The sequence below is a fragment of the Acipenser ruthenus genome, chromosome 4 (assembly GCF_902713425.1).
Source record: "Acipenser ruthenus chromosome 4, fAciRut3.2 maternal haplotype, whole genome shotgun sequence".
Taxonomy (NCBI): domain Eukaryota; kingdom Metazoa; phylum Chordata; class Actinopteri; order Acipenseriformes; family Acipenseridae; genus Acipenser; species Acipenser ruthenus.
This window is the reverse complement of record NC_081192.1, coordinates 74,044,832-74,068,341: the sequence shown is the minus strand read 5'-3', so window position 1 is coordinate 74,068,341 and position 23,510 is coordinate 74,044,832. Positions and strand designations below refer to the sequence as shown.

Genomic DNA, 23,510 nt, shown 5'->3' with positions numbered 1-23,510 from the left:
TGTTTCCTATGAACAAATAAAAAACGTGTTTCATGTTTATAAGCAGTCTTCTATGTGTTTATTACCCAGTATTGAATATATTACTTTTTCATTTTAGTTGCGCATGTTTTAGTATTGAGAGAGACAGAGTTTCATTGAACGCACTGTTATCCACCCAGAGCCATTCCCCCTAGTTGCCTTCAGCACTCAGTTCAATTGCATAACTAGTACTTTGTTTCATCTCGTCTCGGAGAAACCCCTGTAGAGATTACCAGATAGAAGTGTAATGTGTTGATACACAAACAGTAATAAAGATATACATTGCATGCAGTGAACGCGAAGAGTTTTCAATTTTTAAGTTAAGCAATTTAAAACAGTCACCTCGTTCTTGATTTTTCTTCCATTTCGTCACTAAAGGCTGGAGTTCCTGTCTGTTATTGAGCAGCTAAGAACTTTTATTCATTTCAATTGCACGTTATTACAATGCCTTACAGCAAGTATCAAAGTATAGAAACATTTTAATGAATTTTTGAAGTTTAATGATTCCTAAAGTTCTGTAATTTGTATGGAAATCAATATTATTGGCGATTATGCCTTGTGTGAGAGACTAAAGGTCATGTCTTAAAGGTACAGCGCTCAAAACATAACATAATTGTCACAGTCTAGTAATATGAACAGACATGTTTTTACGTCTCCTTTGACACGGAGATGGGCTACCGGAAAGAAGGGCCCTTAACTTGGACCTGAGACGGACATATTAAATGAATTGCAGTGAATTCAACTAAAGCAACTTCAGCCTATCCCTGTGTGAAAGGAGGCATAGTCACATGTCCATTCATATTAACAGCAGTTAATGTTAACTTCCACACATTTCATTTTGTCTTCCGTGACGATGCCACTGCCGAAATTATCGATTGCTGCAAAAAACCTGGTGATGCACGGGGTGCTATTTTGAGCTCTGCAAATTGAAAGAAAAAAAGAAACCTATCCATTCCTTGATTGGTTTGATGCTAAGCTGGGCTGTAATATTTGTCATAGTTTTGTTGTCACCAGAATGCAGATGTTTTGAAGTTGGGTATAACAGCAAAAATCTCCGGGCAGGAATTAAAATCTTTGCATTAAAAAAAACAATAGAACACAAGAAATCCAACGGTCAAAACAAGGCAGCTGTGAAGTATCCAAGGCCACCTCATGAAGTAAACAGAGAGCGGATGTGCACCAGGTGAAAATCCAACACCTTCAGATGAAAAGCTGAAATAGAGGGAAGGTACACCTTGGTCGTGGGCATTGTTTGCCCTGATCCAACAAGTGCTGTAGGAACTGAAATATAGCACTGATGGGGCTATGCAGAAAGTCAAAACCCTAACACCAGTTGGAAAAGATCTTCCCTTCATAAGAGAGTAATGGTAGATGGCGCCCTTGAGGCTTGGAGTGTTTATGACCTTCTCGGAAAGGCCTAAAGTGAAGAAATGGCACCGTTCAAAGGCCAAGTCCAAAGACTGAACTTCTCTGGATGGCGATGCCGAATCTTGCCTTGGGACTGCTGAAGCAGATTGTGGTGGACTGGCAGAGGCTAATAATCTCCTTTGAGAAGGGCTATGAACTGGGAGATTCAGATATTCATGGACCAGCAAGATACAACCATTAAGACCTGGAAACAGGAAGGGATGAATTGGGCTGAAGTGTTGAAAGGAGAACAGGAGGCCATCTGGCCACACGGTAGATGGCATCTACCCTGCCAGACTGAGGATGCAGATGGCAAGAAAACCACAGGAAATATTTTAAGTTGTCCAGAGAGATTGGTAAATGGAGTGCCAAACTTCTCCCACAGCATATCCACTACAGGCTGAGATAGCAATCACAGAATTAACTTGTGGTTCAAGTTATGTTATATTCCATTGGCACTGCCATGACTTGCAGATACAAGACACTGGAGGTTACCTCCATTTTCTTTAACACTACCATGCTCCCCACCATGCTTGGAAAACACAGTTTTCTTTTTCTGTCTTTTATGATAAAAAAAACAGAAGAATCACAGACTAATTTGTAAATGCTTTACTTCCCACCTCACTCATGTCGCAGCGGCAATACACAAACCTGACATTTCACATATTGAATTTCCTTCTGTATTGTACAGTATACACACTACCCAAACAAGCACACAACCCTGCCCCTCCTGGACATTGGTCTTCCAGACTTTAGACTTGGAGCATGCTTATCATAGAAAAAAGAAAAGTTAACTGTTGGTGGGCAGGAGACACTTCCTGGCCCCCAGTTGACCATGCTTGAAGATGAGCCAGAGCAATGGGCAAGGTAGGCCTATCTAACCTGCAAACCACATGGCTAACAGGACAAAGACAAGTAGCTTCTTTATTCTTGTAAAAGTAACAACAACACTATTACACTACCAAGGTGCTAAAGCAGTAAGTAGCCAGCAGAGAATGTCATAAAAGCACACAAAATAAAGCAAGGTAAAAGAACAAATCTCTTTGGAATATCTGGTCCTTTCTCAAGACTGAAAAGGAAAATGGTAAGGGTTGGCTGCTCGGCCACTTCCTCTTACAGACCTGTCTCTGTCATGAGAGTGGCTTGTGCAGCCAACCCAGTTAAAGCTTTAGTATGTACCTTTCAAGAAAGACTAATTTTAGGAAAATTACTCATTCGTAAGTGAGACTGAACTTTGTAGAAACACTGGGATCATTTAAGACCCAACTTCACAAAACACTGAGATCAATCAGCTACTAGGAACCGGACGAGCTTAAATTAGCTGAATGGCCTCCTCTCATTAGTAAATGTCTGTATGTGCTTACGTCCATTTCGGACAGCTTGTGTTTTTTTTTTTTTTTTCTGGGATAGTTTTGAAGTGTAATGTGCTACAGTATATTGATCAAAAATCTTTGTTCATCCAATTTTTTTCTTTGCTCTTCACGTGACACGTTATCTGCTGTATCGCACAATACATATTGTTTTAAACCAGGTCTTCTCAAACTCGGTCCAAGGTACCCGCTGTGGCTGCTGGTTTTCATTCCAACCGAGCCCTTAGTTACTTAACTAGACCCTTAATTGAACTGATTTGCTTAATTAGACCTTTTTACTTGTTTTCAGCTCTTAAACAGTTGCATATTTCAAGTTAGCTACAACATTTGATAAGTAACTTGAACTGCAACTGTTTAAGAGCTGAAAACAAGTAAAAAGGTCTAATTAAGCACATTATTAGATCAATTAAGGGTCTAGTTAAGTAATTAAGAGCTCGGTTGGAATGAAAACCAGCAGACACGGGGTCCCCAGGACCGAGTTTGAGAAGCCCTGTTTTAAACGGTGAAAGAGAAGCCAGGGACAAAAGCACTGGAATTGCAGATTGCAGCCAATGAGGGAAAATGTAAATCTGCAGAATTCTGAATCTCAAGCATGTGAAAATGATAAATAACGATAAATTATGCCCACTGTAAATCAAGTGTTGATGAATTAAACATTAATATGCAACAGGTTTTAGTATTTCTTTAGCCTAGATCAGGGTTTCCCAATCCTGGGGACCCACTGTGTCTCTTGGTTTTCATTCCAAACCGAGTTCTCAATTACTTAATTAAACCCTTAATTGAACTATTAATGTGCTTAATTAGACCTTTAATTGTTCTCAGCTCATAAAAAGTTGCCAATATCAAGTTACTTATAAAATTGTATAGCTAACTTGAAATATCCAACTGTTTAAAAGCTGAAAACAATTAAAATAGTCTAATTAAGATAATGAAGTTAAATTAAGTAATTGAGAGCTCAGTTGGAATGAAAACCAGCAGACACAGTGGGTCCCCAGGATCAGGATTAGGAAACCCTGGCCTAGATTATATTGGAAACACCTTTTCAAGAGAAAACACTTTGCTGTAGTGACAAATCTTGGCCTGGATATCACAAAAGCAGCTGCTGGAAAATTGTTGATAACTTTTGCCTGCGTTGTATCCTTAGTTTCAGAAACAAGGGTGTCAAATCACAAACTGCTTATAAATAAGTGTAGAACAGATAAATACTGTACAATACAGTATAAAGACCTAAAGACCTCTCAATTGGCACGTTATGAAAGACCAACACAATTACAAGACCTTTTTGTCAAAGTCACTTCTGCCAACTGAGAAAAAATGAATAAACCAGTAATGTGAGTTTGAGAACAAAGACAAAACACCCTGAGGGCATAATTTAAATGTTTTGGCATATCTGATGAAAAGGTTTGTAAACAGGAAAAAGAATGGATATGTGAAATGTACTCTATCATAGATATGCCCAGAGGTTAAAAAATGCAGCAGTGAAAGGGGTCATTTTTACTGGACACCACACCTGTAATGGAACATCTGAGAGAATCATAGAATACAGAAGTGTACCAACTGGAAAGACAGACAGTCTCAAAGCAAGTGGTTAAAAGAATGTAAAGGAAGAGGCCGACACAATTTAATAGAACCATCTTTTATTTTTTTCCTGTTCGTTCTAAAGGAACGATCACAAACATCACCACAGTAATTAAACAAAGACAGCGATATCGTTCAAGGTAAGGCTGGCTCGTCTGTGTTTAAGGCATCCTTTAAATGATTGTGCTCTGCATTTTTTTTTTTTTTTTACAAATGTATACAGACAGCATTAGCATCCTGGAGACACACAGAGCTGAGTCACATAGTTTTCCTTCCCGATAAGAGTTCAACAAATCATTAAACCAGGAAAAGCACCTCACAACAAAGAGACCAAGTGAAAATCAGGTATCACAAAGGAATGAGTTAACAATATATATAAAAAAACGGCGCCACATTTACCCAGTTGCTACTGCATTAAAACTTGCAGTGCTCAAGTACATTGTGAGAAAATAAAAGTATTTAAAAAAAACAAACATACAGAAACAGGAGGAACACATTCAGATATACATCAAATTCCAACCTCTGCATGCAAGTCCATACAAAATCGTTTTTACAGTAAGAGATATAAAAATACCCCTCTCAACATATTGATTTATTATTTTATTATTATTATTATTGCACAACACCCCCCCCCCCCGCGCGAGAAGAAATCATCCTTACATGGTGCAACAGTGACAATTTAAAACAGTGTTACAGTGGTTTAAAAATACAGATACATAGACAACCACAAGCACCACAAGTGTCAATACTGTGGCATGAAAGTCAATACAGCGCCTGAATACATTTTACAACCCTGTTTCATATGGCTTGCTGTTATAAAGAGTTATTTGCAGTTTGAGTAACAAGATGAGGCAGGCCCAATACACTAACACACAGACAAACAGGCACAGACACTATCATTCTCCATCTGGCACTGTTTCCTCAGCCGGCACCCTGAAGCTCTCGCTGGAGAACCAGTACTACAAGACCAACAGACATTAAGTTGACCTTACTGACAATAGCTGTATCCAGCATTTAGTTAACGTAAAACTGCAAAATAATCTTTAAAGAAAACAAATCAGTAGTATTTTGGCAAGACGGTATAATCAGTAGTTTCAAATACCTTTGTTAAAGCATTGATGCATCTTAACAAAATTCATGTACACAGAGTGTGTTGGGTGCTCTTTCCTCATCACGCCACTAGGGTGCCAACAGCGACCCCTACAGCTGCAATGTGGAACAGCAGATACAAGTGATGTTGTCTCTGACAACATGTTGGAAACACTACTGGCCACCGGGGGCGCTGTGGAACAAGCATTCCTGTCTGTGGAAGGGACATTATTCAATATGAAATAGTAGATTATGTTAAACGGCAGACGGTAAGGTGGGGCTGAGCTGGGGTTAATTGCCTAACCATGATTAACTGACTAATTTAGGCCACTTCTAGGTTTTCCAGAAATACAGATTCTGCATCTATACAAACTTAACCTTTTGTCTGCAGCTTTGATTGCCATTCACACTTCACAGTAGATCAAAACCTGACCTGATGCAGGCCCATGTCTGTTTAAATTCAAAAAGAAGAAAGGGGAATGTAATGAGGTTTTAGACCCTGAACAAAGACAACATAACAAAACAAAGAAACAGCAGGACTGTCCACACTTTCCATGTAGAGCTTCCTCCTAAACCCACCAGGTTTCCCCAGTGCACACACTCCAGGTCTCCCAACACCATCCACCTGTTCTTCTGCAGTGACTGAACATGCAAAATTCCTATCCCTGGATTATTATTATTATTTTGTGTGTATATATATATATATATATATATATATATATATATATATATATAGACACACACACACACACACACACACACACAGTATGTTTATAACTCGTATGTGTGCCTGACACTGAATGCAATCATTTCTACACACAGAGACATGTATTCGTACAGTATAGTGGGAACTGTGGAGATTGTATAGTGCAAAGTGAATTTGATCCTACGGGATCCGGTTTTCTCCCTGAATACAGAGCTGTTTAGTTTTTCCCCCCTCCATGTTCGCTTTGTTTATCTGTGTTTGTAAGTCTTTGAACACAGATTCAATGCTTTTTAGGGGTAACAGTATATATGGAGTAAACATGCCCTGTATGGTCACATCACGTATACAGTACAGTATGTATGTATGTGTGTATGTATGTATATGCATAAACAAAAATACAGGTGGTCTTGTCTTGGTGATAAAAACAGTGAACTTTCAATGCAATGGGAATGTGAAGTTTTTTGAAAAAGAATATAAAAACATTTAAAATAAATAAAGAAACACCTTCCTTTTTTTCCTGGAAACTACTCCAGAAACCACTCTGAAGTGGCAAGCAGGCGGCGAGAGAGCAGGAGTCAGGGTCTCCCCCACCCAGGCTTGTTCTCTCGGCTGGCTGTGGAGTCTTTGGGAGGGAGCTTCCATTCCATTTTAATCTGACAAGTGCTTTGCGCTGGGATTTCTCCCCAGCCTCCTGTCCGGTGCGTTGTGGCTGCAGCTTTATTTCTCAGCAGTCTCTGTGGGGTTGTACTCTGTCTCCCCCGAGGAGATCCGAGTGATGCGGCGCTTCGAGCCCCACAGCTTCCGAGTGAACTGGCCCGTCTTCACCTGATCACATAGAGAGGGTGTTAGGAATAGGGGGGTAACGATACACTCTTGTCACGATATGAAACATATTGTGCGATGCAGTTTGCGACACAAATGTGATGGTCCTGATGGGTCCCTTGTATGATGTATAATAATATGTTAAAAGACAAAAATCTAAAATGTATAGGAAAAGTATGTACAAACACACGTATTCTTCATTCAAGAACCATTTGGTGAACAACAACATTGTGCTTTTGGTCTTGTGTCACAATAAAAAAAGATACATACGACATAGCATGTAAAGAAAGTATCACTATTCATCTATACATGATGAATCGTTACACCCCTATTTAGCAACTTAAATAACAAAAACAATCATAACCAAGGCTTAAACGTAGCAACATAAAATCGCTGGACTGCCTGTGCGCACAATCTCCTGGTTTGCTGAAGATCATTTTCTTTGTTAAATTACAACACAATCATAGTTGCTATTGCTTCCTGGTACTTTACTGGATTGTGTCAGATTTAGTCCAACAGTGAGATCTTCAGCTCAATACAACTGTTTTTAATGTAAGCTAATGGGATGTAAGAAAATTGGGCAGCTTTTATTAGCTCTCTTTTAAAAGATTCTCAAGCATGTCCAGGCAGGATTCCAGCTTGTGGATACTCCCATACTCCACGTCCCCCTGCCCGATCATTTACTCCCACTGCACTCTCCCAGTCGCACCAGTGTGTGGCCTGTCTTATCTGCCCTCTCTCTCGTACCTCAGAGGGCTGCCCGGCCCCCACCACAATGAGCTTGCCGTCTCCCAGTCCCACCAGGATGTGGCTGTTCTCCTTGGTGATGGATACGCTGTGGACCGGTACCTTCAGCGCCAAAGGGCTCATCATCAACTTCAGACTGGAACACAAACCCAAAGCAAGGTTACAGCTCAGCACAGCCAGAGCGCTGAACAGTCACTCAGACAAGTTGCTGGCAGTCCAACTGAATTTTTGGCAGGACATTGGATTTAGCGTTGAATTAGACATGGAAATGCCTTACCTGACAATTTCCCGTTTTCCAGCTCTTACCATCAAGTAAAACATAGTTTTTGTGTTTAATACAATTCAAATCGAAAAGTCTTTCATATGTTCTAGTTGCAACGTTTGTCTAAACAGTTCTTCTGATAGGCAGCTGTACTGTGCTGCTCCTACCTGTAGAGGTCTCGGATGCAGAGGGAGCCCTGCACTGTACCCAGGATGACGTGCTCCTGAGACAGGCACATCGCCGACACCTGCTCCTCCAGAACCACCGATGCAAGCAGCTTTCCGTTAATCGAGTACACGTGCAGGGAGAACTTGTCCTGAACAGGAGAGAGAGAGAGAGATGCGGTCAGACAGGGAGCACACACAGTAACAGACACAAGCATGCAGACACACACGTAGACACAAGACACAGGCACAATATTACTACTACTTCCTTCTAAACTGAAGACGATGTTTTGTTCTATATTGAACACTTACAAGTGATGAAACTAAAAGTAACTCTCTAGAAGCAACAACAACAACAACAACACTAAAAGACATTTCTTATTCAAGGTTTAGCACACCTCCCTCCCCTCCATCCTGTTACCTTGACGGTGCTCCTCCCCTGCAGGATGGTCTGTGTGACGATATGGCCCTCCAGCCCCACGACCAGGTCAGAGATAGTGACCGGGAGAGAGCGCTCACAGGCTGGCTGCAAGGTCCGCATGAACTGCCCCCGCCGCACACTGTGCACGATCAATGAGCCGTCCTGAGAGATATGGAGATAGAGGGAGAGAGAATGGGAGGGAGAAGGAGAAAATTAGACATCAAAAGACAGCACGCAGAGGAGGGTGTCACCGAGTTTACAAAACAAGACAGAGTAGGATAGCTCTCGCATAAAATCTGCAAGAGAAAAAAACTGCAAACAGCTTACCAGAAATGAATGAAAGAAAAGATCTATTAGGTTCCACAGTAGCAAGGACAGTCATGTAGGTGGGCTGCTCCAAGATAGTGTATCAGCAATGGCAAAATGAAGGGAAAGGTTGCCAGGAATAACATGCATTTTTCCTCCATCCTGACCCCATGCTAGTTAGATACTGGCTCATGTTAAACTCTTTAGAAGGACATGACCCCTCACCTTTGACCCCGAGACCGCCATGTCCAGCTCAGTGCTGATGGCCACACAGGTGACCTCATCGTTGTGTCCATAGAGGACCTGAACTGGCTTTGGAGCCAGACCACAGGCAAAACCACCCTGCAGAGGGGAAGAGAAAGGGACTGGCTATCACTGCATTGCTTATCAGAATGAAGGTTGTAAACATTTAAACAGTAAACAAATACAGAAGTAAAAATAAACAAAAAAACAAAATCAACATACTTTTTCAAGTAAGATTTGTACGAGAGTTTACAAAAAACACAAAAGGTTTACATGCTTAACATGTAGATTTACAGCATTAATTCTTAGGACTGATTAGATAGAAAACGTTATGGAAGTGTATGCAACCCTCCAACAAGGGCTGGGCATGTGTACCTGCTGTTGGACCTGCCACACCATGCAGGTGGTGTCCCGTGAGCCAGAGATGAGGTAGATTCCACAGAGGTCCAGCGCCAGGCATGTCACGATGTCTTACAAGAGAAGAGAACACCATTAAACCAGCTGGCAGCAAGGTCTCCTCTCTTACAAATTGTACTGAAAAATGATTCATGAGAATCGTGTTGTTATCAGCAATAATCATGTTAGACTTTCAGCTGTATCATCTTTACACAGAAAGTAACATGTTTATAGAATGGGTTACCTAGCCATGGTGTTGATGCTGAATCACTGGGAAGTTTTTAGATTAATCACATACTGGGAACTGAAAGGGTGTGATGGGCTGATTGGCCTCCTCTCGTTCGTAAACTTGTAAATTCGTTATCCAAAGCAACTTATAAGTGTATGAGAAGTGCAAGTTATAAATAAATACAACAAATAAACAAATAGAGCAATACTGTAAGAAGACATTATATACTGGAAGTAATGTTATATTTTATTTTATTTATGTTAGTATTAGAAAAAATGATTTTATAGTTTTGTGTGTACATATACTCGTTTACACCTGTTTACACACTAGTTTCTTCTGAATTATAGTTATAGTTTATAGTTTTATTTTTTATTTTTTGTAGTTTTATGTTTAATTTTCCATTTAAAAAACAGTGTTTCTGCTATGCAAATGTTAGATATGATATTCATGAATAAAACTTTTGAGTTGTATTCGATAGTCTGTCTTTCACTTTCACGTTGAAGCTGTTTAAAAATGTTCCGGTTAAAATGACTGGCACGACGGTTCTAGGTAGTAAGAAAATCAGGCGGTTCTAATGTTCTAAAGGGTCTAATGCAACAGAAAGCACCACAGGAGTCAGGTGCCTTGCAAACAGAGGTCTCTTCTCTGAAGTTCCCCCAATGTCCCCTGCTTCTGGGCTGACGTACCGATGTGCCTGCAGAGCTGCCCAACCACCTTCCCCTTGCCCAGTGCAGTCACCCGCAAGCTGTTGTCCCAGTGCCCCCCGCTGAATAGCAGCTTTCCGTCGTGAGACACCACCAGGATCTTTGAGGTGAGCTCCACATCAGGGGACAGGGGTCCCGACAGGAAACGCTGGGTCCTGCAGAGAGAGAGGAGGGGTACACAACTTCAATACAGTATTTTAAAGAGAACTCTGTAGTGGGGATCAGAACCTGCCCATTCAATAGAGTATAGTTTAGAGAACTCAGTACAGAACAGGGGATCGATCTGAGAGCCAGCTACTTCAATAGCGGTATTGTAACAGCAGTTCAGTACTGGGGATCTCACAGCTAGCAACTTCAATACAGTATAGTCTAGCAAATTCAATACTACAAAATTACAGTATGACAGCAAAGCAGAGCAGTGAGAGAGACTTTCATACTTGGGGTTGGAGACAGTAGGGTCCTTGCTGAAGCTGAAGTAGTTGGCAATGTTTTTATCATACGGCAGCCAGCTGTGAGTTCCCAGCAATCCACTGGCACTGACTGTGACCTGGGAGACAGGGGAGAGCAAAGGGTTATGGGAAGTGGAGTTCAGCCAGAACTACCAAAACAATAAGAAAATGTCATAATAAAAATACAGTATCATATACTGTTAATATGCACAGTGGTACAACGAATAATCAAAGAAACATACAGCTATTGTATTAAACAAGGTTAAACTATTATTTACTCCATGTCAAGTAGAAGCCTGATTTTTTACAACTTGTAAAGAAATTGCTTCTTATACAACATTAAAAGAAAATTTATGAATAATTCAGGTTTAAATAATTTATTATATTTATATTGTTTTGATATAAAATAATGGCAAGGAAAGAGTACCCGAGATATTTAAGCAATGAAGCAGAATAATGAATATAAGACATAGAGAGAAGTTAGGAAAAAGAGAAGACAGAAGCAGAGAGGAAGTTCCCACTACGGGGGTCTCATCTTTACCAGCAGGTCCGGGTAGCCCTGGGTAATGAAAGAACGGGCCTGGTTTTTGGGAACCACAGCCTGCACCAGGGAAACGTTATCACTGATACTCTGGAAGAGAAACACCATGTCATTAAAACTCATCAGCAGGGCCAGCGCTGCCTGAATGAATACAAATTTCACAGCTCACTCTCACAATCTAGTAACAATTCAGTTTCTACCTCAGGTATTAGAAATACTAAAAGAAACTAAAATTAAATGACAAACGTTTTCACTAGAAAGAAGTCTTTTACAATGCAATACATAGTAGACATTTGTCATTGAATTTTAGTTTATTTTAGTATTTCTAAATTCCGCTCTGAGTGTTTTACAGTTATGTTTTAATAGTTATTTAATAACTCTCTCTCTCTCTCTCTAGGACTCAATAAAATCATTTTTATGCTAAATATAAATCTTTCTTAATACAAAAATGAAGCCTTTTTTTGAACAAAAACATGAAATTAAAAGGTTTCTCTTCCTTTAACCTTGTCCCCCACAAACTCCCTGGTAGTAAGCACCTCTACGAAGGCCTTGAGCTGAGACAGGTGGTCCAGGAGGTTGGGGGGGTTGTTCTCAAAGCGAGCCAGTCGCCGCACAGCGTTCTCCGCAGACAGCCGGGGAGGATGGGGCTCCTGCAGACAGACAGACAGACAGACAGACAGACAGACAGACAGACAGATACTGGGTTACAGAATCGCACTGAAAGGTCCTTCCATGGAAAAGTGTAAGCATAAATATTAGTCTCTGGCAAGCCCAAGATTTGCTGGCTCAGTTAACATAATAGTCCAACATTCACAACTTAAATAAAATAAAATAAAATCTTGTACAAATCATCTTCTGGACAACAAATACCGTTCAGGTTAAGTGTTTGTTCTGCGTTGATTGGGTGGCCTTTAACAGAGATAGGTAGGTGATGAAGTGAATGGTGAAAGAGCTGGCTGTGATAGGCCGCTCCATGGAAATGGGTAAGTCAGCACTATCAACATACTGGCTCACCCTCAGCAGCTGGCAGGGAGTCTGTCCAAAGTTGCTGATGATCCCCTCCAGAGCCTTCCTCTCTGTTTCATCTGCAATGGCGTCCAGGTCCACAGCACCTGCAGAGAGAACCACAAAGTCAGCTATACACAAGGAAGGGCAGGGCAAGTTTTCTCTTACTCTGATGCATTGCATGGCTTTTGGATGCACTCTGAACATTAAAACAATAATACATCACCTGAAAGTATGGGGGTGAGGGTCACCCATACTGCAGCAGTGCACAGGTCAGAGAGAGATGCACCCTGGAATAATGCCCAAGAGGTTGTGAGGTCTCTTGTGGAATGACCATTGACCTTCTAGGGGTAGGTTGGCAAGCCAGACAGTGTCTGCAATCCACTCTGACAGCTGTTGTTTGGACAGGGTGTGTCAGTGGAACTCATAGCAGATACAGAGCTGCTCTGTTTGATGCTAACCCTGAGTTCGGTCAACATCGTACGCTAATGCCCTAACTGGTCAGAGCGTGTGGAGCTTCCTCTCCCTGTCAGATTGGAAAGGTGGTGGATGAGAAGCCTCCAACTCCACTGACTGGTTGACATGGAAAGCACAGATGCTTTCAGGGAGGAAAGCAGGGTTAATACAAAGCATGACCTTAGTCCTGGCCTCCTTGAAAAATATAGATGCTTTTGCGATGGAAAATGCTTGCATTTCACCTACTCGCTTTGCATAGATGATTGCTAGTAGGAAAACTTTAGGTTATTATTATAACCCTGGTTCCCTGAAATAGAAATGTAACCATTACCATATAGGTATTTACCTCCTAAAGGTGGTAGTTACCACCCAGCTGTCCATGGTGCACCGACGCCAATGCTAAAGATGGCTCCACGAAAAGCCCTGGGCTGCGCCGGGTGGCAGAACCTTTCAAAGCCACCTCTGGCAACAGGCGCAGCCAGCTGTGCCTGTCTTTGAGGCTGCTGGGGCCTTGAGAAGCAAGCGAACCAGCTCCTTTGTGAATTCCCACGCATGGTAGCAGTGCAGGGCAGCAGTGTGGAGTAGTTGTTACCGCTCTGGACTCTTGACCGGAGGGTCGTGGGTTCAATCCCAGGTGCGAGACACTGCTGCTGTACCCTTGAGCAAGGTACTTTGCCTAAATTCCTCCAGTAAAAACCCAACTGTGTAAATGGGTAATTGTATCTAAAAATAATGTGATATCTTGTAACAATTGTAAGTCGCCCTGGATAAGGGCGTCTGCTAAGAAATAAATAATAATAATAATAATAATGATGAAAGTGATGCAGGATCTCGTCCACCGAGGGACCAAACGTATGCCCTGGTGTAATAGGGACATCCAACAGTGCTTTGTCCCTGTCAGGCACGTGTGCCTGGGAAAGCCAGAGCTGCCTACGTGCGGCTATCAGCCTACAGCCTGCCCGTTGAGCTTTGACACACGGAGCAGGGTCTTATTAACCAGGCGTAGCTCATCCAGCTGTTGTGGTGACTGTTAGGAAGGGACCTGAATACTATTATAATTGCCTATTATAATTTATGTTGCTGGATCCCCGGGAAGGAGCGACTAAGCCACTGGCTTCACGTGGGGCACAAGGCCGCATTGGGATGTAACAAGCAACAGGCTGTAGTGCACAAATTATGCGTAACTAGTGAAAACTATTACAGCGATTATTTTAATATCACATACATTTTGTGTAAAAACACAATAAATGCTTATCTGAACAAGGCTCTGCAAGCAGCTTTGATAAATCTTATTTAGGTAATGGGGTCTTTAAGAGGTAAATACCTATATGGTAATGGTTACATTTCGTACTTGAAAGGGAACTGTCTTCAAAGATAAATATTTCAGCTCTGCTGAATACAGGTGCTCGAATGGTGGTTTCGTAAGCATGTTAAGCACCACATTCAACCGCCATTGAGGGATTTATCCCACATAGCCTCCAGACCGTTTTTTTTTTTTTTTGTCCTTTGCATCAGTAATTCTAAGGAAATTGTCCTCCTCTGTTTTGGTCTGGGTATTGACATTGAGAGAGGATGAAATCCTTCTCAAAACAGCGTCAGCATTGCTGGATACAGTAAAGGGGCCTCTGTATACTCCATAGTGTCATCGTCAATCAGATCAGTTGCATCCGCGGTGTAGTACTGCTGATCATGTGCAAATCATGGGTGTTGCGGTACCAGGGACCGCTGTAGGGGCTACAGGGTGTGGAGACCAAGCCTGTTAAGAGCTTCAAATTCCTCTAGTCACTGGATCGTGACCTGGGAAGAAGGTGGCTGAGCAGCGCAGGTTGGAATCTCCACAGTGGCTGAAGCTGGTTTCACAGGCGTGTCTCTCTCCCTGCTGTCACAGGAATGCATAGACTTGCAAGACCGCTTTCTTGGGGGAGACATGGCTGAGTTCCGCTGTTCCTGAGGCTGCTCCAAATTTTTGTTTATTTCAAGGAAGACGACGAGCTGGCTTATTTGGTCGCAGAGCAGGGAGCGAAGGAGCAAAGGAGCAAAAGGAGCAAAGGAGCAAAGGAGCCCCCCACCCAGTCCCCACCCTAAATATCAACATCCCCTCTCCCTCCCCCTCCCTCACCCTCGTAGGTGCAGTAGTAGAAGACGTTGAGTGCTTCCACCGCAGCGGGTCCCCTCTGCTTGTAGCCGAAGATCAGGTCAATCCACTCGTGCAGGTGGCCAGACACATGCTCACACTCCTGCAGGGGAAGCAAAGCCAGCATCATTATCTTAGTGATTCCATACTTTTTCCACTGCCATGCACATCTATTTAGAATTTAAGTTTCAAATGTTCAGTTTAGAAACAAAGTATTCAGAAATACTGCAAACATTTTAGCTAGAACACTGTGTCGTTTAACACTACACTGCCTTCTTGATTATATTTTAGAAATTGTTATTTTGGATCTGTCTATTTCTTTACAGTAATAATAATAATAATAATATTAATCATTATTATTATTATTATTATTAGAATCGAATTAGAGCTGTGAAATTGTTTATATGATCTTCCTAATCAAGAAACCTCCTAAAAAGATATCATTCAACCTGTTTACCTGTAAATATACAACACACATTACTGAACTGTTCTGTAAACACCAGATATTAAAGGGGTGAAAAAGCACATTTCAATGCTCGAATGTGGAATATACTTGACAGTGCATCTCTGGACTGAGCTGATCTAGTAAAGCTTCCACAGACAGGTCAGATACTGGATGGCATACCAGTGCTTTCCTGTGCTTCCGGATGAAGTCCTCCCTGGATTCAGCCCACTTTGGTAGAACAACGTTGTGCACTTTATCTAAAGACATCTGCAGGGAGCCGAGGTCGAAACCTGAGGAAGAGAAACAGAGGAAGAGGAGCGGCGATCATTAACTAGGCACACAAACTCCAGCACAGCGCTCTGCGAGGTCAGCTGGCTTACATCAAAGCAGGTAGAATTCCACCTAGCGCTGCTACAATGTCACCTGGTAAACTATTCTGCATAAGAAAAGCCTTACTACCTGCCAATCTAAACTTATCTACTCAGCTTCCAGTTGAATTTGTGACTTGGGTTAATCATATCCAATCCATTTAAACTTCAGTTAAATCTCCCCCTGTATCTACCTTTTAATTTTCTGTTGTTTATTTATTTTAAACCCAGCAACAGTACACCAATGGCGCACAAATCTGGTCCTCCAGGGTTTATAGGTATCATGAAATAACTGACTGATTTAGACCTGGACGGAGGTTAAATTGGTATAGTTAAAGTCATTTAGGGTGCAGGTGGAACAAAGACCTGGAGGGCTCCGGACCTTGAGGACTAGAACTGTGCACCCCTATGATACACACTTCCTAAAAGTGTCTGGTGTTGGTTAATAGCATGAACTCAGAAGAGCAGTTGTCTCACACAGGGCTTCAGATCACACCCTCCAGCTTGTCAGATCACAGTAAAGCTACACAGCCGAGACCGGCACAGGGACCACGGGCCAGTCCCTCTCCACTGCAGGGAGCCAGCTGCTCCACTTACCGTTCATGTTCTCCAGGAACTCTGGGAAGTAGAAGAACTCTGGGATTAACTCCTTCACGTCCACGGGGTTCTCCACGCGTGCCTGCCAGGCTGCGTGCACAGAGTGGAACTGCCTGTCTGCACAGTCAAACCTGGGGAGCAATGGCAGCACACCATCAGAAGGGGGAGACACTGCACCACAGCAGGAGAAGCATTTTATTAAATTCATTTTGCAGCAATTGTATGAAGCCGGCTGTGTATGCAGCTGTATGCTGTGCTGTGCCCTACCTGCCGCTCTGCAGCTGGATGTGCAGGGTGGTAAAGGGCTCAGTCCGGATCATATAGTGCATGACTCCCGCTGCGTTGGAGTAGTGTGTGCCGTAGTGGAATTTATCAATGGTGCCTGTGGAGTCCTCAAAACTCTCGTACCTGCACACAGAAACAAAGACACACTGTGAAAGTAGTACAGGCAACACATTGTTATTATGGCCTAGCCACTATGGTTTAAGGGCTAGCAAAATGGGTTGTTATTTACATTTATGCAAATGTTATCTATGACATATATCTAGGGCTTCCGATTTTTGTTTTTAATCGATAATAAACACAATAAAACACCCCTCATACAAAAAAAAAGAAATCTGTGCATATCTAATAAACACTGGAAATGGTTACTCAGTTCATGTTGACTTGACCCCTTTTCTCTGTGAAAAAAAAATACCTACAAAAAAAGAAAGAATCCCAGTTCAGTTGGGCAATGTCCCTCCTTCCTGACTTGTATCTCACATTGATTCATTCTGAATACTTTAAACCCACCCCAACTACTGAGTGGCAGCAAATTCATACATTTCTATTGTAGGATTGTAACAAGCTTGCGAGATTTAAAACAGACAAAAACCCCAGAAGAATATGCCCGTGACCATAAGGATTTCGTTGTGGAAGACAGAAAAGGAAAGAAGGTACAATTAAAAGTACTGTCGAGTTACTATACCTATTGTGACAGAAAAAAACGAAAGTAATCAAAAACAATAATTTCATACAGTATATAAAAAATGAAAGCTCTGGGAAAAAAAAAAAATTATATAAAAGTCGAAAATAACTAAAAATAAGCACCGAAAAATTCAATTAATAAAAACCGAAAAACAGACGCCTTACATATATCCTGCGAGTCATTAGGAAACAAGAAGAACATTATGGTTGCATACTGTTTATTTATTTTTTTATTTGTGATGTAGCCAGCGACATGGCCTAATAATCATAATTTAACACAGACAGACAGCAGAAGTTAGAATGACAGATTAATAGACAGAGCTTGACAGAGATATACAGGGGTGGGACAACACATTGGAAGCATTTGTTACACAGGGTGTCCCATAAGTCAAGCATCATAGGCAATATCAGAGATTCTGCCCATTAGGGTGCTCTCTGTTAAATCGGGCGGCCACACCCCCGCTGACTATCGGACCACTTCAATGAGACCCGCTGCAGGAATAAGAGTCGGTAATGGAAAGTGTTCTCACTTTTCCTTCACGTCCTTGGCGTGCCGGCTGTTGACCACTCCGATGGGTTTGGAGAGGTCACGGAAGGTGGCAGGGTTGTCTAGATCGAGAGTATCAGAGCTGTAATCATACAGGATCCAGGGGAACTAAGGGAACACATCGACCAACAGGCAGGCAGTTCAGACACAGTTCAGACACTGAAAACTATAAAAACACTCCATTTTGTTAAATTTAGTATTGCTAAGAGAAACTTTAAAAATGTTAACATTTGTCATTGAATTTACTTGGTTTCTTGTAGTATTTCTAAACATTGCAGGGTGTACAGACATGCTCGCAGGCACTCTCTAAAACCACCGACTTAAATCGACAGTTGAGACTGACAGACAGATAGACAGACACTTGCAGGAACTCTCAAATCACACACTACATTTACACTCAGATATTCTGCCCATTAGGATGGTCTCTGTTAAATCGGGTGGCCACACTCCTGTTGACAGACATGCAGCAGCTCACACAGAGACTTCATTAGCACTGGGTCCAGACAGACAGCTTACCACAGGGTACTGAGAGAGGTCGTTGTAGGTCCTGCCAGCGATGGTGTTCAGCTGCATCAGGTACTCGAAGTTGGAGATCTCCCTGAACACCCATTTCTGAAAGGAGTCAAATAAAAACATGCAGCTGAATGACAGGACAAGTATTTCTCCCTTTATAAAAGTTTACCACGGTATTCTTGCAGTTTTACCATGTTTTTCCCATGTTTATACTATGCATTTACCATTGTTTACCATGGCTTGCTATGTTTATTAATATGCTTTAAAACAGCTCTCAGGGCTTTACAATGCTTAGCTACGCTTCATTACACTTGGCTATATTTTACTATGTGATTTTTTTTAATAAGGGTCTGCAGAGACACACAGCTCAGTCTATGCAGAATTGTGAGTGGGCGGGCAGCGCTTACCTGTGTGAGCCCGGACGCTTTGAGCAGCTCCTGGGGTGAGCGAGACCCAAAGTAGAAGAGGTTGGGAGGGCGGAGACCCAGGATCCGAGAGTACACTTTGTTTCGAACCTGCAGGTTAGACAGGCAGAGAAATGATGTCAGAAAGAGAGCCACACACACACACACACACACACACATACATTAAGCTTATAAGACTGTGCCATTTCACCAACACTGGTAAAGTATGTAATTGTATGGTATATCTTGGATCTTTTCTTTACTATGACTGTAAAGTGGATCAGAGCTGGTCAGTGTCCGCCATGACTGTGTCGGGCAGCAGTGGCTCCGGAGCTGTGATGGGCTTAGCCCGGACTGGTAGGCCCAGCTGCGGACACTGCTGCTGGAATTCAAAAATCTCTTTGCAAACAAGCCGGAAGAAGCGGGTCGTGCCCACCTGGTGCAGCATGGCATTGATACCGGCGATGCACCACCCATCAAGCTGAGGCCCCCCGCCGGCTTCCCCTAGAACCGGCAGGAGGTTACAGAGATGATCCTGGCTGAGATGCGGGAGACGTGGATCGCACCTGTAGTCCAGAGGCTGTGTGAAGCAGTGGTGGCAGCACTGTCCAGTGTAGCAAAGTCAGAGACAGCAGCTGCAGCAGGAGCAGGGGGGCGTGGCCCCTGGACTGCGTTAGTTCTCATTGGCTGTGTTATGTCTGGATTAGTGTGTTTTCTGAGCTTAATTTAGATAAATGTTTATTATTTTATGTCTGATTGTCCCAATGGTCTGCATGAGCTGTACATAGGAGAGCGGTGGCCTGGTTGGGCTGCTACAACATTATAATTATTATTTGTTTATTTAGCAGACGACTTTATCCAAGGCGAATTACAGAGACTAGGGTGTGTGAACTATGCATCAGCTGCAGAGTCACTTACAACTACTTCTCACCCGAAAGACGGAGCACAAGGAGGTTAAGGGACTTGCTCAGGGTCACACAATGAGTCAGTGGCTGAGGTGGGATTTGAAATGGGGACCTCCTGGTTACAAGCCCATTTCTTTAACCACTGGACCACACAGGACAGATGTGTAGCATTAGCAGGGTAAATATGTGTAGTGTTAATAGGGTAGATATATGCCCTATAGAAACTCAGAATGTCACAGTCTCAAGCCCTGAGGAAGGAGTGCAGTGAGTTTAGAAACAAGGTATTCAACTTGATAGATGTTTCCTGGTTAAACATTTTAAATAAACAAATACATACATGAATAAATGAACAAATGAAAAGGCACCTTCTTCTTGAAGTTGATGAAGTAGTGTGCCTGGTCGATGAAGAACAGCTCCAGGGCTGACCTGCGCAGGTTGTAGCGTCGCAGGTGCACCTCCCTCAGCTGGGACAGAGGCCGCTTGAAATCCAACCCAATTCCTGCAGACAGTCAGGGTTACTCAGGGTTACTCATGCATCATCCACAATTAAACCACTACTGTCAGAGGAAATATCAGAACATCTGCGGTGGGTAAATCATTTCCCCAGGCGACAGGTGATTTAGAATCCCAACGTGTGGTAGCAATCCAACTTGGAGAGCATATATGACTGAAGCAAGGGGCTTTTGTACCAGGTGATATAAACCAGACCACCACACACAGCTTGCATACTGATTTAACCCCTTCAGCTCCAGGATGCACGTCAAGGTTTGATATATAAACTATGGGCTTACGTTCAACCTGGTCTGTCAATGTGCATGCTGTATAGGCAAACGTTTCTCAAATGAAACACTGTGGCAGCATGCAGGGAAATCTCAGAAATCTCCACCCATTTTGCTTTTTGTTAGTACTCATTGGTTGACCAACGTGAGAAGACTTTAGTAGAGCAACGTGAAAACAGCGGTATGGAATATTATTTCCTTTAGTGCAGAGAAACCGAATATTCCAACGAACACTGCTGCACATGAATTCGAAGACACAAATACACGTCTGTGTCCACCATCAATTACATACCGGTAGTTGATAGATATTAGAAATACGTCGCACAACATGATTAGCCTTGCACCGATTTACCACCCTGACAGATTCAATGGCCAGTGATGTGTAGGATTAACATAAAAAACAGGATCAATGAAGTGCTGCTTCAGATTTGGCAAGAGTCTCAAAATCGGGGGATTTCCAAAAACTGGCCCAACTTTCTATTTTCTGTTATGAGTAATAAAAGCCCCTTTTCCACATTTATTTTTTTTAGTGCGTTTATTTAAGTCACAATCGAGTTTTCACTTGAGTGTACAGTTAAAAAGGGCATACATAAACCTCAGTAATGTTATTACTTTATAAAAATGTGTCTTTTGCCAATTTGTTTATTGCAAAGAAACTACAAAGGTAGAGATTAGAAAAATGTGTCTACTTTTGTACTGTTTCTGCCTGAAATACAGACGAAAAAATGTAGAGCTTTAACTACTGCGTTAGTTAATTCAGTGGGGCAAAGTAAAGCCTTCACAGCCTATTATTCTGGAATATTACAGATTTGCATATAATTTTATGATATAACAGCACTGCAAATCGTTCTGCTTTTGTTAGATTTAGCTGGAATTGTGCAGCATATACAATAATACAATAAATAAGTAATAAAAAAATAAATCTAGCAAAACATCTGATTGTCTTCAGTTTATTATTAGAAGGACCTGGGAATTAAGATCCAGTAGAGAGTTGAGAGGGGCTGCTGCATTTTTAAAATGAGAAACACTTTGGTTTTAATATAGAAATAAATGAAAAGTTCATGTGTCAATTTTCTTCATTTTTGATATGGTGTATTTGTTTTTTTTAGGAAACATTAGCAGTGTGGCCACCAATAAGTGTTGCACTCTGAGGTCACCAACATTTGTTTTTTTGAGAACCACTGGAATAGGCTAAGTTGGTGGTGTTTAATTTGTTATTGGCATTCCCCCCCACTAAATTACCTGCAAAGATAGTTTCCATAAAAAATAAGAACTTGTTCACAATAATATATTTTATACAGGAACATTGGGAAACACTTATTGAAACAATTTTGTTAGCTGTATATATTTTTGTAAATGGGGGATGAACTGTAGGAGATGACAGTACATTCTGCTGATGTCCACTCTACAAACAATATAATCATGATATGCCGCCCACTAGCATATATTTTCTTTCAAGTTTTCTTTTTTAAGAAATGATTTATTTTACTTCTCAAGTTCATACTGCTGGTTGTGCACAGGCCACACCCACCTTCCTCAGTCTCCTCCTTCTCCGTACTGCCGTCGTAGAAATAGATGTGATGTGTGGTGACCTCCAGACGACCCTGTATCACAGCAACAATGGTGATGAGCTCACAGTCCTCTGAGATCACCAGCTTCTCTTTCTGATTCTGCTCCTCCTCATCCACCCTGCCAGACAGAGGAGAAGGGGTGATAGAAAGCGAGGGAAAGAGGAGGAAGGGAAAGAGAGTGTGGGAGAATGGAGCAAGTGGGAGAGAGGGAAAGAGTAAACACAATCATTCATAGACACATTCCATTAGGTAGCTGCCTGTTTTCTAAGCCTCTCAGTGTGTTTTATCCTACTGTTTCAATGGGCTTTTCCGATTCAAGAGTAACTGTTGAAGTTTAAGCAATGTATCAATAACATGCATTTGCATTTAGGCCTGCAGTTCACTACCAGAGCAAGCAGTGATGAAAAAAATAAATGTTCCACTATGACCTACACCCACAGTATCTACAGGACGGAACTTCACGCCAGACTGGGATTTCTTGTGACATTGAAATGCTTGGTATTTCAGGGCAGATTTCCTAGATATGGTTCGGTGTTCAGGTTCCAGGTTCGTGCACATTAGTGTTGTTCTACCACACTGATGGTGCTGTGTTATCTGCAGTGTATAATAACCCAACTACACAAACACATTCACTGAGTTGTGCAATGACTTACTGATTGTCCAGAAAGACCAGGTCCTCATCTCCCAGTTGGTCGTCCTCCATCTCGCTAACCTTAGCCTCTTTGGCCACGGCCAGTGGGATAGACTCTGTGGGGCTGTGCAGGTGGTCTGCACCTAGAACACGAGGCAAACCGGACATCACATCAAAACTCTGTTTCACATCGTCATTTACTAGGATCCAATAAAACGCTGGAAACTACAGAATTACGTGATTTTATAAGTATTCTGGCTGTGCAAATCGTTTTCTTAAATTATCAAAAAAAAGTTGTAAACCCAAGTTGAATCAGAAATAAAGTAATACCAAAAGAAACTTAATCAATTCAATGACAAACATTCTGACTAGAAGTCTTGCTCAGTGTCTTCAATGTAGAAATTAATTTTGATTCACATACTTATATCGTTGGATCACGTGGACTCCATTCACAGTTGATAAAGTGTAAATGATATCTTAATGGTTTCCTGTCGAATCAGAAATTAGAGTAGGGTAGATAAGAGTGAACTGAAATCAGGTGTGTGCTTACCCATGTTGTCCCGCAGAGCACTGGCCACAGAATGAGAATCAAAGCTGTAATTGGGGACCAGCTTCAGCCTCATTTTGGAGTAGGTCTCTGCGCTCGACAGCTTCCACCTCACCTCCACCTCCTTCCTGTGGGGAAAGCCAGCAACTTCATGAGTAAAGAGACTCTTCATTCTTTAAAACACATGCAA

The 23,510-nt window shown here is 42.0% G+C and overlaps 1 protein-coding gene across 4 annotated transcripts in view; it reads right to left on the bottom strand.

The window, feature by feature from the left end:
* Positions 1-4,415: 4,415 nt before the first annotated feature.
* Positions 4,416-23,510, bottom strand: part of LOC117400205 (neurobeachin-like protein 2) — a 118,861-nt gene continuing 99,766 nt past the window's right edge. For all 4 annotated transcript variants that reach the window (XM_059022770.1, XM_059022768.1, XM_059022771.1 and 1 more), the window contains 22 exons: positions 23,324-23,448; positions 22,796-22,916; positions 22,103-22,260; positions 20,158-20,291; positions 18,891-18,998; positions 18,487-18,582; positions 17,954-18,078; positions 16,725-16,865; positions 16,458-16,588; positions 15,673-15,782; positions 15,033-15,150; positions 12,467-12,564; positions 11,989-12,102; positions 11,453-11,542; positions 10,900-11,009; positions 10,445-10,617; positions 9,509-9,603; positions 9,116-9,232; positions 8,585-8,746; positions 8,167-8,315; positions 7,738-7,873; positions 4,416-6,993 (listed from right to left, as the gene is read on the bottom strand). In XM_059022770.1, coding sequence (XP_058878753.1) covers positions 6,886-6,993; positions 7,738-7,873; positions 8,167-8,315; positions 8,585-8,746; positions 9,116-9,232; positions 9,509-9,603; positions 10,445-10,617; positions 10,900-11,009; positions 11,453-11,542; positions 11,989-12,102; positions 12,467-12,564; positions 15,033-15,150; positions 15,673-15,782; positions 16,458-16,588; positions 16,725-16,865; positions 17,954-18,078; positions 18,487-18,582; positions 18,891-18,998; positions 20,158-20,291; positions 22,103-22,260; positions 22,796-22,916; positions 23,324-23,448 — 2,719 coding nt within the window. In that variant the 3' untranslated portion in view covers positions 4,416-6,885. The remainder of the gene's footprint in view (positions 6,994-7,737; positions 7,874-8,166; positions 8,316-8,584; positions 8,747-9,115; positions 9,233-9,508; positions 9,604-10,444; positions 10,618-10,899; positions 11,010-11,452; positions 11,543-11,988; positions 12,103-12,466; positions 12,565-15,032; positions 15,151-15,672; positions 15,783-16,457; positions 16,589-16,724; positions 16,866-17,953; positions 18,079-18,486; positions 18,583-18,890; positions 18,999-20,157; positions 20,292-22,102; positions 22,261-22,795; positions 22,917-23,323; positions 23,449-23,510) is intronic.